Source organism: Rhincodon typus, chromosome 26 (assembly GCF_021869965.1).
Source record: "Rhincodon typus isolate 14 chromosome 26, sRhiTyp1.1, whole genome shotgun sequence".
Lineage (NCBI taxonomy): Eukaryota > Metazoa > Chordata > Chondrichthyes > Orectolobiformes > Rhincodontidae > Rhincodon > Rhincodon typus.
This window is the reverse complement of record NC_063357.1, coordinates 14,798,781-14,816,529: the sequence shown is the minus strand read 5'-3', so window position 1 is coordinate 14,816,529 and position 17,749 is coordinate 14,798,781. Positions and strand designations below refer to the sequence as shown.

Below are 17,749 nucleotides of genomic sequence, written 5' to 3'. Positions count from 1 at the left end.
GGCAAGGCACATACCCATTAAACTACAGGCCGAGGGAACTTTCAATCTATACTAAGTCAACTGCTACAGTGTACAAGTGATAGAGGGAATGAATAACTATGGTGATGGATGGGGCCCCAAACCAGAAGGAAAACAAAGGGAGCTGGCTGTAGTTGCAGGAAATGAGTACTTTCAGCTCCAGGACACCACTGAAAGAGTTGCTCAAGGTAATACCCTAGGCCCATCATCTCAGCTGCTCCATGAATGAATTTCCCGTTATAAAAGCCAGAAGTGGGCATGTTCACAGAAGATTGCATGAAGTTCAGCACCATTCAGAAATACTTCGGTATCTGACAAGTAATGCAGCAAAGTACAATATCCAAGGTGGCATTTTCCACTCAAGAGCCAGGCAATCTTTAACAATCTAGAGTCACTCCTTGATATTCAACGGCATTCCCATCACAACATCCCCAAGTATCTACATTTTAGGAATACCATTGACCAGGAATTCTACTGGACTAGCCATATGAACACTGTATCTACAGGAAGAATTCAAAGGTTAGGAATATTGCAGCAAGTAACTCATCTCTGGTCCCCGCCAAGGCATGTCCATCATACACAAAGTACAAGTCTGGGTTGTGACTGGATGATTGCAGTTCAACACTATCCAGGACAAAGTAGCTCCTAATCACATTTTCAGCATCAACAGTATTTTGCTTGAATACACAACTGCCTCCTCAGTTGGATGCAAAAAAATCCTGTAACACTGTTTCCAAAAGTCATGATATTATTTGCTCAACATATTCCTACAATAGTTGCCATATTTCCTACATTCCAACAGTGACAACATCCGAAAGCACTTTTTGACATCCTACAATCATAAAATGTACATGTTCTCCGTGTCTGCTTGTGTTTCCACCAGGTGCTTCAGTTTCCCCCCACAGTCCAAAGATGAGCAGATTAGGTGGACTGCCAGTGGTAAATTGCCCTGTAGTGCCAGGGATATGCAGGCTAGGCAGATTAGCCAAGGTAAATATGGGGTTACAGGGATAGGACATTCTTTGGAGAGTTGGTGCAGACCCGAAGGGCCAAATGCCTCTTTCTGCACTGTAGGGAATTCTATAATTCTATTCTATTATTCTAAATGAGAAAAAAACAGTGTATTTATTTTATTTATTTTAACGACAGCATCAGGGAAGGGTGCAACAAGTATTAATCAGCTTCTGACCATTACTTCACATGCATTCATTCAAAAAAAAAGTGATCAGACTCTACCTACCTGTTTTATAAACTGAAGGAGAGACCTTTTATTTTGTTTCCAATACTTGGGCAAATCCTTGGCAAAGGGGAATTTATAACAGCCCAATTCAATAGTAACTTCAAAGCAGTTTGTGTGAAGATAATTCCAGTCTTGCATGCCACCTGGGAAGAAAGTAAATCATTTAACTAAACAGCTCAATAGCTTCCAGAAAGAACGACTCATAAGCAAAATATTTCACAACTAATTTGAAAAGAATGAAGTCCCGATCAACATCTGCAGTCAATTCTTCATCGAATGGAATATTTGTTTAAACCAAAGAAGATGTAACTACTTTAAAAAACTGAACCCACTTTAACTGCTGTATGAATACGCTATACAACATCTGTCTACATTTTAAAAAAATCTAACTGTACCTTTAAACAATGTTTCTTTTAAATTACAAGTTATCACTGCAAATGTTTTTCTAATTACAGCCAATGACACAGGTTATCCTATCTATAATGCACCACTGAATATTAAGCCCTTTCAATGGAGCCAAGATGCATTTTGTCACAGCACAGCAGTCTAGTAGAGGCCAAGGGAATTTGTTTTCCCTCAGGTGGGGTGATATACATCCTAAATACACTATTGTTGACTGCTGTTCCAAGCCGTCTTTCCCCATTTTCAAGACAACATCAACATGCAGCTCTAGAACTTACACCAATGCATAAGCTCATTATTGACTTGAAGCTGAACAATACTAATCAATATCTCTTGCTTACTACATTCAAGGTAGGGAAAAAAAAACTTTAGAGGGATGTAATGAAGGTTCTATGGGCTAACATAGTTTGACAGGTGGGGGAGAGAGAAGGAGGAGTGAACAAGCTCATTGTTATCTAGAATGAAGGGAAATACTGCAGATTATCTGTTTGCTACAGTGAAAATTGCAAAGGCTCAGTGATTGAACACATTTAAGTCAATTTTAAAAAAATATATAGGGAAGCAAGAGGTATGGGGATGTGTACAACCGAAGTAAAAGATCAGCCATTGTCTTGTTGAATGTCACAGTAGGCAGCAAGGAACACGCAGCTTGCTCCTGGCTTTGACTTATTACATGTAAACCGCACCCTTACAGAACCTGTGGGACTGGTGGGAATCGAACCTGGTGACGTGCAATGAGACAGTTTTAATAAATAATGTCAGAATAAACTATCCACTTGAAAACAAAGAATTTTACCATATTATAGTCAGTGTGAAGGGAAGAAATTTGAATAGTACAGGCAGAACAAGCTGAGGCGGAATGGGAAACAAGTTTAGTAGCAATGATGGTCGAGGAAAATTGGCAGACATTTATGAAAATATTTCACTGATTTTAGGGAGGGGTTACACCATGGCTAACCAGGGAAATCAAAGCTAGCATCAAATTGAAAGAAAAAGCAATAGATGTGGCAAAGATTAGTGGTAAGCTAGATGATATCCAGGCTTTTAAAAAGAAAACGACAACCCAAAAAAAAAGATAAAGTTTGAGAGTAAACTTGCAAGTAAGATCAAGATGGACAGTAAGAGCTTCTTTAGCCTTTTGCCCTTCCTGCATATTTAAAATTAACACAAGTCACTGAGAACAAGGCCAGGGAAATAATAATGGGGTACCAGGAAATATCAGGAGTTGAATAAATACTTTGCATCAGACTCCACAGTAGAAACCATTAACAGTATTCCAAAATTACTAAATAATCATTGGCAGATAGGGTTAAGGATAATCCAAAGAGATTGTACAAATACATTAAGAGCAACAGGGGGACTGGGGGGGGGGGGGGGTGGTTGGGCCTGTTAAAGATCAAGATGGTTGTCTTTGTGTTGACCCCCAGGAGATGGGAGAGATACTAAATGAATATTTTCCGTCAGTTTTTACTGTGGAGAAAGAAGTGGAGTCTAGAGAATGCAGAGAAATAAACTTTGATGTTTTTAAAACACAGTTCACATTACAGAAAAGGAAGTTCAGAAGGTCTTAGAGACAATAAAAAGGTGGATAAATCTCTGGGACCTGATCTAATGGGTCTCAGAATATTGTGGGAAATAAGAGAGGAAATTACAAGACCCCTTGCAAAAACATTTACATCATCTATAACTACGGGTAAGGTGCCTGATGACTGGAGGGTGCCTAAAATGTTGGACCTTTGTTTAAGGGAGGTTGTAAGGAGAAACCAGGGAACTGTAGACCCGTGAGCCTTACTTTGGGCCTTGGGTAGTGCTGTATAAGATAGGGTCCCAGAAGTGCAGGTACATAATTCTTTAAAGTTTGTGTCACATATAGACAGGATAGTTAAAAAAGCATTTGGCATGCTTGCTTTCATCACTCAGTCCTTGGAGTATAGGAGTTGGGACATTACGTTGAGGTTGAACAGGACATTGGTGAAGCCTCTTCTGGAATACTGTGTCCAGTTCTGGTCGCCCAGTTACAAGAAGGATATTATCAAGCTGGAGAGGGTTCAGAAGAGATTTACCAGGATGTTGCTGGGTACAGAAGGTTTGAGTTATAAGGAAAGGCTGGAACTTTTTTCACTGAAGTGTGGGAAGTTGAGAAGTGACCTGAAAGAAGTTTACAATGAGAAATATAGATAGAGTTGATGGTAGTTGTCTTTCCCAAAGATGGGGTATTTCGAGAATGGGGGTATATTTTTAAGGTGAGAGAAGAGAGATTTAAAAAAGACACAAGGCAATTTTTTTTTACACTGAGGGCAGTTCGCGTGTGGAATGAACTTCCGGATGAAGTTGTGGATGTGGGTACAGTTATAACGTTTGAGAGAGATTTGGATGGACATATGAATAGGAAAGGTTTGGAGCAGGCAAGTGGGACTAGTTTAGTTTGGGATTATGTTTGGCATGGACTGGTTGGAAGGAAGGGTCTGTTTCCATACTGTATGACTCCAAAATGGGGTAAAGAGTGGAGATAAATATATGATCTATCATTAGACAAAAAATGTGGTAGAGAAACCAACAGGGCTAAAAAGACAATCATGTCCCCAGATCCTGATGGGATGCATCCCAGGGAAGTAAAATAATTAATAGATATAGTCGGTGTTAGTAATCTTCCTAGAATCCTTATATTCTGAAAACAAACCCAGAGCATTAGAAAACTGGGAATGTATAAACAAAGATAGATAAAAATATAGGTAACTCAGCAAGTTAGCTTAACATCTGCTCTTGAAAAAATGTTACAGTCTACTATAAAAGATGTAATAGCAGAGTTTTTAGAAATACGTAATGATCAAGTAGTGTCAGCATAGCTTCATGAAGGGGAAATTATGCCTGACAATTATTAGAATTGTTTTCAGCAAGTAACAAGCAGAGTAGAGAGAGGGGGAAGCATGATGTATTTGGATTTTCAGAATGCATTTGATAAAGGTACCTTACAATAGACTACATAGAGTGTGAGATAGTATATTAACATATTAGTTAGCCAATCTTTTAGCCAAGACAAGAAGTTGGGATGAAGGGTAATTTTCAGAATGACAATCTGTAATTAGTGGGGAGCCACAAGGGTCAGTGCTGGGGACACAATTATTTAGGACACATATTAGCAATTTGGACGAGTAAAGTGACTGCGTTACAGTCAAGTTTGTGGATGACACAAAACAGAAGTGGGAACGCAAGTGCTGAGGAATTTAGGTAAGTTAGGCAAGTGGTCAAAAACTCAGAAGAAATACAAGGTGGGAAAATGTAAAGTTATAACTTTGGCAGGTAGAATAAAAGGAGCTAAATATTATTTAAATGGAGAAAAACTGCAGAAAGCCAAAAGATTTGGGAGTCGGAGCATAAATCTCAAAATGCTAGCACGAACTCAGCAAACAACAGTGAAGCCAAAGGAATGTCGGCCTTATTTTTTACAAAGGAATGCAGTTTAAAAATAGAGAAGTCTTGCTAAAACTATACAAGGCAGTAGTCAGACCAAGGCTGGAAAACTAAACAGCTTCTGTACCCTTGTTAAAGGAAAAGCTACATCCATATGGCAGGCAGTCCAGAGAAAGCTCATCAGGCAGATCCCAATTATGAAGGGATGTCTTATGAGAGGAGGTTGAGTAGGTTGGGCATGTACTTATTGGCATTTAATGAGATTCAACCTACAAGATTGTTAGGTGATTTGACTGGTTAGCTGTGGAGAGCTTGTTCCCCCTTGTGGGAGAGTATAGGACTGGAGGGATCAATCTTAGAATAAGTGGTTGCCCTCTTAAGACACATACAAGGAGGAATTTCTTCTGAAGTTATTGAATGTGTGGAATTCCTTACCGCAGAAGGCTGTAAAGACTGGACTATTAAGTATACTCAAGGCTAATCCAACTTTTTGTTCTGCATCCTCCACAAAAAAAAGCAGTAGAGGATCAAAGGGCCTAGAAGGCCCTCGCCCTCAGGAGTGAACCATCGCAGTCAATTTCACATACTGTAGTTTCTTTTGGCACACTTAAGTGATAAATAGGTGATGAATGCTTTTAGCTTTGCATCTGCTATCAGACAATTGAATGCTGACTAATCATGGCCAGGTGATTAAAGCGATGGATTAGAAATTCACTGAGTCTCCCCACACAGATACAAATCTTTCATGCTGTAACTGCAGAGTCCCTACATCTGGGCCAGTAGGTCCAGGTTCAGATCCCACCTGTCTAAAAGATATGTCAAAACACATCCAAGCAAGTTGATTAAAATAACTAAACATCATGCAGAAAACAGTTGCACAACCTTTTAATTAACCTTACGGCCTCTTCCTGAGGACAGCAGCAGCATAGAATACACAACCTTTGATGCACTTGAAAAATAACTGAGTCACTGGTTTGTAATTGGATAAAATCCAATTATGAAAATACACAGGAAGTACATCAGTATTTATAAAGAGAATAAACAGTTTTAAATTTTTGGATGTGGAACAGGGTCTGCAAACAACTCTGGAATTATTTGGACTCCTGACCTTGGTCAATCAAGTCCATTTTGATGGCACTTAAATGCATTTGGTTTTATTAAACTGTTTACTATTTTGAATTAAAGTATCTGTCAGTTAACAGTTGTATTTTGCAAAATATGTTTAAAATATGAAGTGTCTCTCTTTTTTCATTAGTGTTATCATTTAAGTTATGCCATTGTGGCTGCCAAGGTACTAACATTTTAAGAAACAGATCTTTTGTCCCTGGCGTAGGCCCTTCACAAGGGAACTAGTCACAGGATTTGCTCTGGACCCTTAGACAATAAGTTGTGAATAATTAAAAAGAAAAGTGTTCATGTCGGTATGTATACAACGTGTGAATTAGGTTCTATATCGATACAATAATGTGTAAAACAATAGAATGATTTCTTGATCCAAAGAAAAAGGCCATGCAGCCAAATGAGGGATTTCATCTCCAATTCAGTTTGTCATTTATATAAATGGTTTGTATGAAAATATAGGAGGCATGGTTAGTAAGTTTGCAGATGATACCAAAATTGGTGGTATAGCAGACAGCGAAGGTTATCTAAGATTACAAAGAGATTTTGATCAATTCAGTCAATGGGGCTGAGGAGTGGCAGATGGAATTTAATTTGGATAAATGAGAGGTATTGTATTTTGATAAAACAAACAGGCACAGGATTTATACAATTAATGGTAGGGTCCTGGGTAATGTTGTAAAATAGAGAGATCTAGGAGTTCAGGTGCATAATTTTTTGAAATTTGTATCACAGGTAGACAAGGTGGTTAAGAAGGCATTTAGTACGCGTGCCTTCACAGCTCAGACCTTTCATATAGGAGATGGGATGTCATGTTGGGATTGTATAGGACTGTACAGGACATTGGTGAGGCCTCTTCTGGAATACTGTGCAGTTCTGATTGCCCTGCTGTAGGAAGGATATTATTCAACTGGAGAGAGTTCAGAAAAGATTTACCAAGATGTTGCTGGGAATGGAGGGTTCGAGTTATAAAAATAGACTGGAACCTTTTTCACTGGAGCGGAGGAGGTTGAGGGGTGATCTTACATTTGTTTATAAAATCATGAGGGGCATAGATAAGGTGAATAGCAAAGGTCTTTTTCCTCTGGTGGGGGAGGTCAAATCTAGAGGGTAAATTTTTAACATGAGACTAGAAAAATTTTAAAGAAGGACATAAGGGGCACCTGTTTTCTTAGAAACAGAGTGTGATTAGTGTGTGGAATGAACTGCCAGAGGAAATAGTTACAACGTTTAAAAGACATTTGGAAAAGTTTGGAGGAATATGGGCCAAATGCAGGCAGGTCGGACTAGTTTAGCTTGGGACCATGGTCGGTGTGGACTAGCTGGACCAAAGGGTCTGTTTCCATGCCATATGATTCTATGAAAGCTTCTTACCTGGTACGTTATACCAATAGGCACCGTTTGTGATTCCTTGAGGAAAATATTCTTCCGGATATATATTTTTACAAGGATGACCTTCAAACATTGGACTGTTTTCCTAAACAAAAATAATACTGATTAACTAATTAAACGTACTGCAACTGGATCACAAACTTACCAGCTCATTTCTTCATTAAATTTCTCTTAAAGTTTATTCTTGCCCCAAATAAAACAACCTCTAGGTTGATGGATGGAATTAGACACCAAAGTGAGATGTCTAGCCCATGGGGAATTTCAAGTACCAATTACTGTCAAGTCAAGTAAAAGAAACCTCAAAAAAAAAACACCACCACTATAATTCTTTTATCATTCCCTCATTAGCCAGATGATTGGAATTAATAAAACATTATGTAAAAAATCCAAATATACTCTTTCATAAAGGATAAAAAAAGTTCAACTTTCTAGATAAAACAGAATGTCATTTATTCCAAAAAGCAAAAGCATTACTGCATTCAAAACACTACTATAACCAATGTCAGCTGAAAACTGGAATACACAGTTGACAGGCCTTATGCATTAATGCTTCCTTTCAAATATTTAAAATATTTAGGTGTATTAAAGCAGTATTTTCATGAAAGAGCTGTCCTTTGAAAAATTTCTCAAATAGGACAGCCAAAGCTTTGTTTTATTCAAGTAAATATGCAAAGTCCACAGATATTACGCAAATATCACAAAGGGTCAAATAAAAGGAGCTTTTGTCAAAAGAATTGTGGCAAAGAACTACAGGTTGGCAAATATTACAATTCTATTCAAGGGAAATAAATGAGAAAATTATAAACTGGTTTGGTAAATGGCAAGTTTCTATGAGATCTGCAATCAGCATGTTTAACTAATGCTATACTCAAGTTGAAGTGCAGGGTTGAATAGGTTGGTTAAAAACTTCAATTCAAATTAAATATACACCTCCTTGAGGCTCTGATTATCTGACAGAAAAACAAAAATTATTCAATTTCTAGGAGAGCTTATCTAATGTTGTGGTTGGTTGGTTCCCTGAGCTGGTTCATTGTTCCGCGGACGTTTCACTGCCCCGCTGGGTAACATCATCAAGTGCAGCCTCCGATGAAGCGCTGTTGTGTTTTCCCGCCTGTTATTTAAACTCGGGTGTCCGTTGAATTGGGTTACCTCACTTCTGGTTTTCCTTTGCAATGGAGTGTATACGGGGTCTAGCTCTACATGTTTGTGGATGGCTTTATTAGTGGAGAACCAGGCCTCTAGGAATTCCCGTGCTTGTCTCTGCTTCGCTTGTACCAAGCTCCTGCTGTTGTCCCAATTGAACTGGTGGTTTTCCTTAAATGCGTGGATGGAAGTGAGCGAATATTGGTCGTGTCTTTTTGTTGCCAGTTGATGTTCGTGTACCCTTGTGGTTAATTTCCTTCCTGTCTGCCCAATGTAATGTTTGTCGCACTACTTGCAGGGAATTTTGTACATGACATTGGTACTGTCCATAGTGGGTGGCCGGTCTTTGGTTTGGGTTAGCAGTTGGTGTAGGGTTGATATGGGGTCGTGTGCTACTCTGATGCCCAGTTCAGATGCGTTCTTCATGTACGGTAGTGTGATGAATGCGTCAGGGTGTGCAGTATCTTCCTGGTGTTGTTCGTGTAATAGGCATCTTCTGACCCAGTTTTTCGGTTATCCGGTGTCTTTGAATACTTGGAAGAAGTACTTTTTTTTGGCATAGTTCTGTGCTGCTGCATTGTGTTGTTGCCTATTTAAATATAGTGTTCTCACGCAACTTCGTGTGTGTGTGTTAGGGTCGTGGCTATTGAAATTCAGTACTTGGTCAATGTGGCGGCTTTCCTGTGTACCTTTGTTAGGAATTCCCCATTGGTCCTGCGTTCCACCATAACATCTAGGAATGGGAGCTGTTTGTTTTTTTCCTCTTCCTTGGTGAATCTGATCCTGGTGAGGGTGTTGTTTATTAGTTCGTGTGTCTTCTCTAGTTTGGTCCGTTCAATAACGACGAAGGTGTCGTCCATGTATCACGTGGATAGTTTAGGCTGGATAGCGGAAGGGCCATGCTTTTGAATCTCTGCATCACCACTTCAGCTATTAGTCCGGAGATAGATGATCCCATGGGTGTCCCACTGATCTGTTCATATATTTGGCTGTTAAAGGTGAAGTGGGTGGTGAGTCATAGGTCCAGTAGTTTCAGCATGTCTCTGGACATGGTGTCACTCGGGTCTTGTTCTTGTTTGAGTAGTTTTGACAGTGTTTCTCTTGTTAGTGGTACATCTATCGATATGAATAGGGCAGTAACGTCAAATGATACCACGGTCTCGATGTTGTCTATTCTTAAGACCTTGATGGAACTGAGGAACCCTTGGGTTGAGTGGATTGAATGGGGTGACTTGCTGATGAGGTGCTTCAGTTTCCTTTGTAACACCTTGGCTAATCTATGTGATGGAGTGCCTGGCAGGGAGACTATGGGTCTGAGGAGTACTTCCCGTTTGTGTAGCTTCGGGAGACCATAGAATTGGAAGGTGTTAGTTCCTTCATGTTTCATTCTTAGGTAGTCTGTTTTATTAATTTGTCTGATCTGTTTGAGGCTCTTTAGTGTGTTGAGAATCTTGTTGCCCAGTTGTGGTATCGAGGCTATCTGCACTTGCCGGTATGTGTTCTCGTCTGCTAGTAGTGTCTGTGCTTTGGAGAGGTAGTCCTGTTTGTTTAGTATTACCATCATGAGCCCTTTCTCTGCTGGTAGTATTGTGATGTTTTTCAGTCCTTCTAGGGCCTTCCTTTCTGATGTGTTGAGTGTTAAGTTCACACTTTCTGGTGAGTGTTGGGATCACTGTCTGTCTTATGGCTTGTTGTGTTTCTTCATTCATGCCGTTGGTCTTCAGTGTGGCTTGGAATTCTGTTTTGTTGGTGTCTCTGTGGTTGTAGTGGAGTCCACGAATTAGAACAGCTTTCTCGGTGTCTGTCAGTTTCCGGTCTGAAAGGTTTCTTATCCAGGTGACTGCTCTGTTGTCATTTTGGTGGGTTAGTTTGGCTAGTTTTTCCTGAAGAATCCGTCTTTTCTTGATTCTTGTGGTCTGTTGAGTGATGTCAATAGCTCATTCGAGGTCCGTCATCCAGTCTTGGTTGGTAGTATCTTGGAATAAAGTTTTTTGGTGCGTAATTTCTCTGTCATATCTGTGGAGCCGGTTGTGTGTGTTGTTGATCATTACCTTCACCATCCTGCAGCCATTGTGTTCTGCTGTCCTACGAGCTTGTGAGTTATTGATGGGGGGGGGGTGGGGTTTGTATCTCATGCTGCGTGGTAATACCTGGTTCCTGAGGGATCCGTGTAGAGCTCTGTCATTTGGTGTAGCTTTCCCATTTTCGTGCCAATTTGAGTGTGCTTTGCCCGTAGGTCTCTAAGGTTTTAGATTAGATTTGTAGCTCGAGTTGTGGATGTTGTGGTTGGTTAGCTCACCAAAATGGTTCGTTGTTTGTCTGAACTGACCACAAGACTCCTACAACCAATGGGCATCAGAGTACCACACAAACCCACATCAACTGCTAACCCAAACCAAAGACCCACTACCCACTATGAACAATGCCAACGTCACATACAAAATTCCCCGCAAGGACTGCGACAAACGTTACACGTTGGACAGACAGGAAGGAAATTAACCACAAGGGTACACGAACATTAATTGGCAACAAAACGACACGACCAATACTCACTCATCTCCATCCACACAGACAAGGAAAACCACCAGTTCGATTGGGACAACAGCAGGATCCTGGGGCAGGCGAAGCAGAGATAAGCACGGGAATTCCTAGAGGCCTGGTTCTCCACTAAGAAAGCCATCCGCAAACACGTAGAGCTAGACCCCATTATATACTCCATTGCAAAGGAAAACCGGAAGGAAGTAACCCAGCTCAACGCACACCCGAGTTTAAATAACAGATGGGAAAACACAACAGCGCTTCATCAGAGGCTGCACTTGATGTTACCCAGCAGGGCAATGAAATGTCTGCGGAACAACGAACCAGCGTGGCGAGCCAACCAACCACAACATCCACAATCCGAGCTACAAATCTAGTAGAAAACCTTAGAACTTATCTAAATATAATGACATGATTGTTACATAAATGGGTGTATTCTCAAAGATACAGTTTGTAATTTTAAGCTTTAAGTACAACTTTTGCTCAGCTTTTAGAATTAAATCTCAAAGCACAAACAACTTTTTCAAACGTAAAAACAAGCTAATTAAATTGAGTACCTTAGCAAAAGAAAGTGCCAATTGCCGGAAAATGGCATCATCCGGTGACTTACTGTATACAATAATGCCTTCTGCATCATCATCATAAGGGTAATTCACTACCAGGGAACCTTTACAAAACAAAAGAACATAAAACGTTATTGTTCCTTCTGATATCACAGTTAGTTCAAACTAAAACCTCAAAACAATACAGTTTGCATAAATATTTATGCAAACTGTATTGTTTCGTAGCAAAAACAAAACAGGTTGTATAATAGCCTGGAACTTGTGTTGATAAATGACTTTTCTCTATTCTAACCTCCACGCTAAAAAAAAGACAATTTTCAAAAACTTAAACCAATTATTTCTTTGGAATGGAACATTTTTAATCAAACTAGAAGTAAAGGGTGAAACATTTGTTTTCGCATCTAGCAGCATTTAGTAATTCTGAATTGCTACCATCTGCTATTCTCATTAAAAAAAAACTTGAATTCCACCTTCAAGTAATGGTATTACCACATATTACTGCATTTCCTCTTCACGTTCTCTGTTTTTCTAGACTCAGTGAGATCAAATTGTACACAAATGCTTCTTATCTATAGTTCTACCTTTTTCAGACATTTACAAAGCTTGATAAGATTTTAAAACTTATACACAATCAAGGTTTATGTTAATTAGCTTGATTATGTTAACCTTCAATACATCAAAATGTCATGGTGCCCAGTTAATTCTAGTCTTTTAAACTAACAATTGATACATCAAGGCTACCTTCTATCTGTTAGAGGTAGCAAAAGTGAGATATCAGAGTCAGAGTCCGAGACAACACTGAGCAGTTGGAGGAACACAGCAGGCCAGGCAGCAGAGGAGCAGGGAAGTTGATGTTTCGGGTTGGGACCCTTCTTCAGAAATGGGGAGGGGGAAGGGAGCTGGGAAATAAATACAGAGAGCAGGGATGGGGTTGGGGAAGGTAGATGGGATGGTGATAGGTGAGTGCAGGTAGGAAGTTGGGGTGTTATTGGTCAGTGGGGTGGTGGGGCTGATAAGTGGGAGAGAAGATGGACAAGTTGTGTCAGGTCGAGGAGGTGGGGATGAGACCGAAGGTTAAACATGGGATAAAGGCAGGGCGTGGGGACGTTTTAAAACTGGTGAATTCCATGTTTAGGCCATTGGGTGGTGAGTCCTGAGGCGGAATATGAGGAGTTACTCCTCCAGTTTGCAGGTGGTGTCATTGTGGCATAGGAGGCGGCCCAGGACGGACGTGTCACCCACGGAGTGGGAGTTAAAACGATTGGCGACCAGAAGGTGTTGTTGTTGTCACGTACAGACCGCAGATGCTCTACGAAACAAACAGTCTCAGAGTCTACGCTTGGTCTCACCGATGTAGAGGCGGCCACATCGGGAGCAACGGACACAGTAGACAGAGTTGACGGATGTATAGGTGGACCCCAGTCTGATATGAAAGGTTTGCTTTCTGCCTTGAATGGACGGAGGGGGAAGGCGTTGCACTTCCTGTGGTCACAGGAAAAGGTGCTGGGTGTGGTGGGGTTAGTGGGGAGCGTGGAGAGAGTGGTCCCTACGAAAGGCAGATAGTTCCCTCTCCGTCCCTATCTCTTTGGTCTTGGGGTCGGATTATAGGTAGCAGAGAATGAGATGCTGGATGCAGAGGTTGGTGGGGTGATACGCGAGGACAAGGGGGATTCTGTTTTTATTTTTGTTGGGGGGGTGGGGGCAAGGGGGTTTGAGAGCAGAAGTGTGGGAAATGAAAGCGATGTGCTTGAGGAAATTTTTGATCACCAGAGAAGTTGTGGACCTTGAAATAGGAGGACACCTGGGATGTCCACGAGTGGAACGGTCCATCTTGGGAGCAGATGCAGAACAGGTGGAGGAATTGGGAGTAGGGGATCGCATTCTTGCGGGAAGGTGAGTGAGAGGAGGGGTAGTCCAGGTAGCTGTGGGAATCGGTGGGCTTGAAATAGATGTCAGTTGAGGCGGTTACCAGAGATGGAGGCGGAAAGGGAGGTATCGGAGATGGAATTCACCAGTTTTAAAAATCTCCCCATCCTTGACCTCATCCCATGACCAACCCTCCCTCTCATGCCCGCCTCCTTGACCTGACACAACCTGTCCATCTTCTCTCCCATCTATCCGCCCCTCCTACCTCACTGACCAATCCCCACCACTCCCTTCCTGCACTCATCTATCACCATCCCACCTACCTTCCCCAGCCCCCCCCCCCCCCCCCCCTTTTTTTTTCCCAGCTTCCTTCCCCCCCACCCCAATTCTGAAGAAGGGCCCCGACCTAAAACGTCAACTTTCCTGCTCTTCTGAGGCTGCCCGGCCTGCTGTGTTCCTCCAGCTCAACATTGTTGGCTCTACCTTCCATCTCATCAACTTTTCTAACAGTATTTTAATGTTGCTTCCACATTCCAGCCCAGTCTCCCATTCTTTGACCAGATTATGACCAACTAAAACAGTCATCACCTGAACACATGTACATTGCGGTTTAGGAGTACAGCACTTGTGTTTGGTGAGTCTGATAGCATCAATTCTAAGAATTATTTTCTCAGTGGTAAACAAGAGCTGTTTGGACAGAGAACCAAATAAACAGAAAGACAGACAAAAGAGCAGAGTGGGCCACCAGTGATCAAGGACAATTTTAAGACAATTGCAATAATTTTTCCCGAGTTTTGACGTATACTAATAAATTGTCTAATAAATCTGGTAGAAACTAATCATGCTCCCAACACCAGACAAGAAAACAAGTACCTACCGCCATGTAAATTAGCAGACAACACAAAGGGAATATCTTGTAGCCAATGCATCACAGCTAATGTTTCTGGCTGTCGTGGGTCACGGATTGGAAAGAATTGGTCAGGGAAGTTGCGATTGAGATCAAAATTGTTACTATTGTTTCTACCAACCACACCATTCATATCCCCTGCAAGTTGAAGCAGAATTTTTATTATAAGAGATGTGCAAGACACATTTCATCTTTAGTATAATATAATCTGAAATGAAGGCACTAACATTATTGGTTGACTACTGGAACTCAGACCATTTGGGAAAACAAAGTTAAAATTAATCTTTCCCTGGGCATGGGAAACCACGATATTAAAATTACCAGAACAGAAAGCTGTTTCCAGATTTGCCAAGAAATGTGAAGTTAACAGCAACTGATTTGTGCTCAATATTTTGGATATGTTTTTATGTTTTGAAAGCGCAAGCTAGTCATATTTTATACATGATAATACCAGAATTAAAATGAGTTGAAAAGTTGTTCACCACTTTCAATAATCTATGCTCTTAAATACATTTTACAGATACAGGAGTCTTTTGAATAAAAATCATTTGCCACAGAAAGTGTTACCTGAAAATCCTGACAAGGAAAGATGGCATAGTTTTCTTGAGAGAAAAAGAAATAGTAAAGAAAGCTCAAGTGGGAGCTAGTAAAAACACTTGTATGAAAACAACTAGGGAGGAAATAGTCTTATTCCAATTCCGAAATCAGAATTAAACATCAACAGTATCATGAACATATATGCAGTTCTTTTAAAACAAAACTTTATTGGAGGACGTGGCAAAGTAACAAAAAAGGTGAACACTGTAGGTCAGACGTTGGAACTCATTACTGAAATACTAGAGATTGATTGTTTTAATAAATTCAGGCAAAATACATTTAACTGAACATTCCTCCTTTCCCACCCTCCCCCAAGAACTATTGTTTCAAAATCAAAGTATCACCTTCTGTTGCCATCTCATATCCATCAGGATTCATGGAAGGCATGATATGGATTCTTGTATTAGTCACCAAACTGGTCACTTCAGGATCAGTTCCAAAGTTGTTACAAAGGTACTCAATAAGATTCAGGAGGAGCTCTCGGCCTACAACCTCATTTCCATGCATATTTCCGATATATTTGAATTCAGGCTCACCTAAATTAAATAAAGCATTTATGCACTTTGCATGATTTATTCTTAAGATCACATTTTAAATATATACAGATGTGACAAACATCCTCGCTATAAAAAAATCTTTGCTGAACACTGCAAATCCACTATTAAAACAGTGCAAATTTGACCCATTCACAAAGGGTACTTTTAAAATTACAACCCAATCATGAATGGTAGCAAGTAGTCTGGTTGGGAAGTATTAGCCAACTGTGGGGACAGGCTATCCTAGTTTCTCCTCAAATAGCTGCTAAATTGCACATGTAAAACCCAAGTTAGCAGGGCAGGTGGGTAATTAAGCACAAAATATAGCACTTATGCAGATGCAATTAAAAATTGTGCAAAATAATCTTGGGCTCTTCATCAAATTTCTCTTGACAAAGTACATTCAGCAAAACAAGATAAACCTCACGAAATGATCATTTATCCTTGGCACAGGACTTGTCAGATTATGCTGACACCTTCTGTTAGAATATAAAATAATTTTATGTAATTACTAAGCAGCTTTCATTTCCAGGTCTAAATAGGATAATGCAATCTTACTTAAAACACATAAGCCAATAGGTATGATGTCAGACAGAGTGGGGGTATGGCTTGTTGACTGGACTAGAACAAATGTTAAAAATAAAACAAACATTCTGAACTTTTATAGTAGGCAAGGAAAGATTCTTCAGCCAGCTTCACTTCACCAGACAGATAAGGAACTCCATTTTTAAACTTGAATTTGCAGGCAACTAATTTAAAAAAAAAACACATAGGCCTGTGACTTGCTACCAATGGTTTTGTTGTTGGAAGAACTTTTTTTTTCAAAACAGTACTCATTGAGCTTTGCAATCTAGGTACATTTAAATCAAATTTTGTACAATTTTCTTGCAACTATACCCATTTCATGTTTGCCTGGATTGTCTGATATTTCCATGACATATAAATTCCTTTGCTCCACTGATTTCCCAACTGTATACAGATGTGTGATCGTTGGATAGTCCGTGGAGTATTTCCTTAGCAGGATCTCCATATCTGCATAATTATGGTGCCTGAAGTTTGAAGGTTCGATGGGTCTGGTTTGAGGGTCCTCTTCCATTTCTGATACATTTTGTGTCCTGAATACAGTGGAGGTAGTTGTTTCAATGGTATGATTATCCACGACTCCTAAACGGAGGAGCGTGAAATTAAGTTGTGTGGCTGGGCCCTCAAGCACCTCAATATCGAAGATGGTAACAGGCATATATCTGTGAAGATATAAGCAATACCGCTAGCATTCTTTTTCAAATTTTTAAATTAATGACTCAATTATCTTGCATTATTCCACTTCCAAAAAAGTAACCATAAAGACCATATATTTATTTCTGGACAGTCGATTAAAAAAGGGAGATATGATTTTAAACCAAGGAGACTATACAAAGAGACAGTAAGAACTGCCGATGCTGGAGTCGGAGATAACAGTGTGGAGCAGGAAGAGCACAGCAGGCCAGGCAGCATCAGAGGAACAGGAAAGTTGACATTTCGGGTCGGAACCCTTCAGAAAAATTTAGTAAGAATTTAGTAAAAATTTAGAATTTTTCTGAAGGGTCCCAAGCCGAAACGTCAACTTTCCTGCTCCTCTGATGCTGCCTGGCCCACTGTGCTCCTCCAGCTCCAGACTATACAAAGAGATGGCTGCAGTTTAAAAAGAAAATGTTCACCGGAGTACATTGATGCTGGCTTTTTCCTGAAAGAGAATACACTAAAACAGGTAGAACGCAGCCGATGTTCTCTGATCTAGGGGGCAATTGCTTGACAACAACCGTTTGATTTAGTCCTGACCAGGTGGAATGTGGTTTGTGTAGAAAATATCTAGCCTACAAAGAGAAAGCATCAAAAAATCACTCTTTCCTGTGTGGAAGTCGAGTCTCCAATAATAGCTAACTGGCTTTCACTAACATCGCTTTGCAAATTCTCTTGTTGAAAGCAAAAAGAGAAAATTATCTTTAAAGATTCTGAAAGGAGCAAATTCTCAACTAGT

At 40.3% G+C, this 17,749-nt stretch overlaps 1 protein-coding gene across 1 annotated transcript in view; it reads right to left on the bottom strand.

The window, feature by feature from the left end:
* Positions 1-17,749, bottom strand: part of cpda (carboxypeptidase D, a) — a 64,190-nt gene that overhangs the window by 20,677 nt on the left and 25,764 nt on the right. Inside the window, exons 5-10 of the mRNA XM_020518683.2 lie at positions 16,630-16,976; positions 15,541-15,732; positions 14,570-14,737; positions 11,821-11,930; positions 7,565-7,667; positions 1,259-1,401 (exon numbers count right to left, since the gene is read on the bottom strand). Of these exons, the coding sequence (XP_020374272.2) occupies positions 1,259-1,401; positions 7,565-7,667; positions 11,821-11,930; positions 14,570-14,737; positions 15,541-15,732; positions 16,630-16,976 (1,063 nt within the window). The remainder of the gene's footprint in view (positions 1-1,258; positions 1,402-7,564; positions 7,668-11,820; positions 11,931-14,569; positions 14,738-15,540; positions 15,733-16,629; positions 16,977-17,749) is intronic.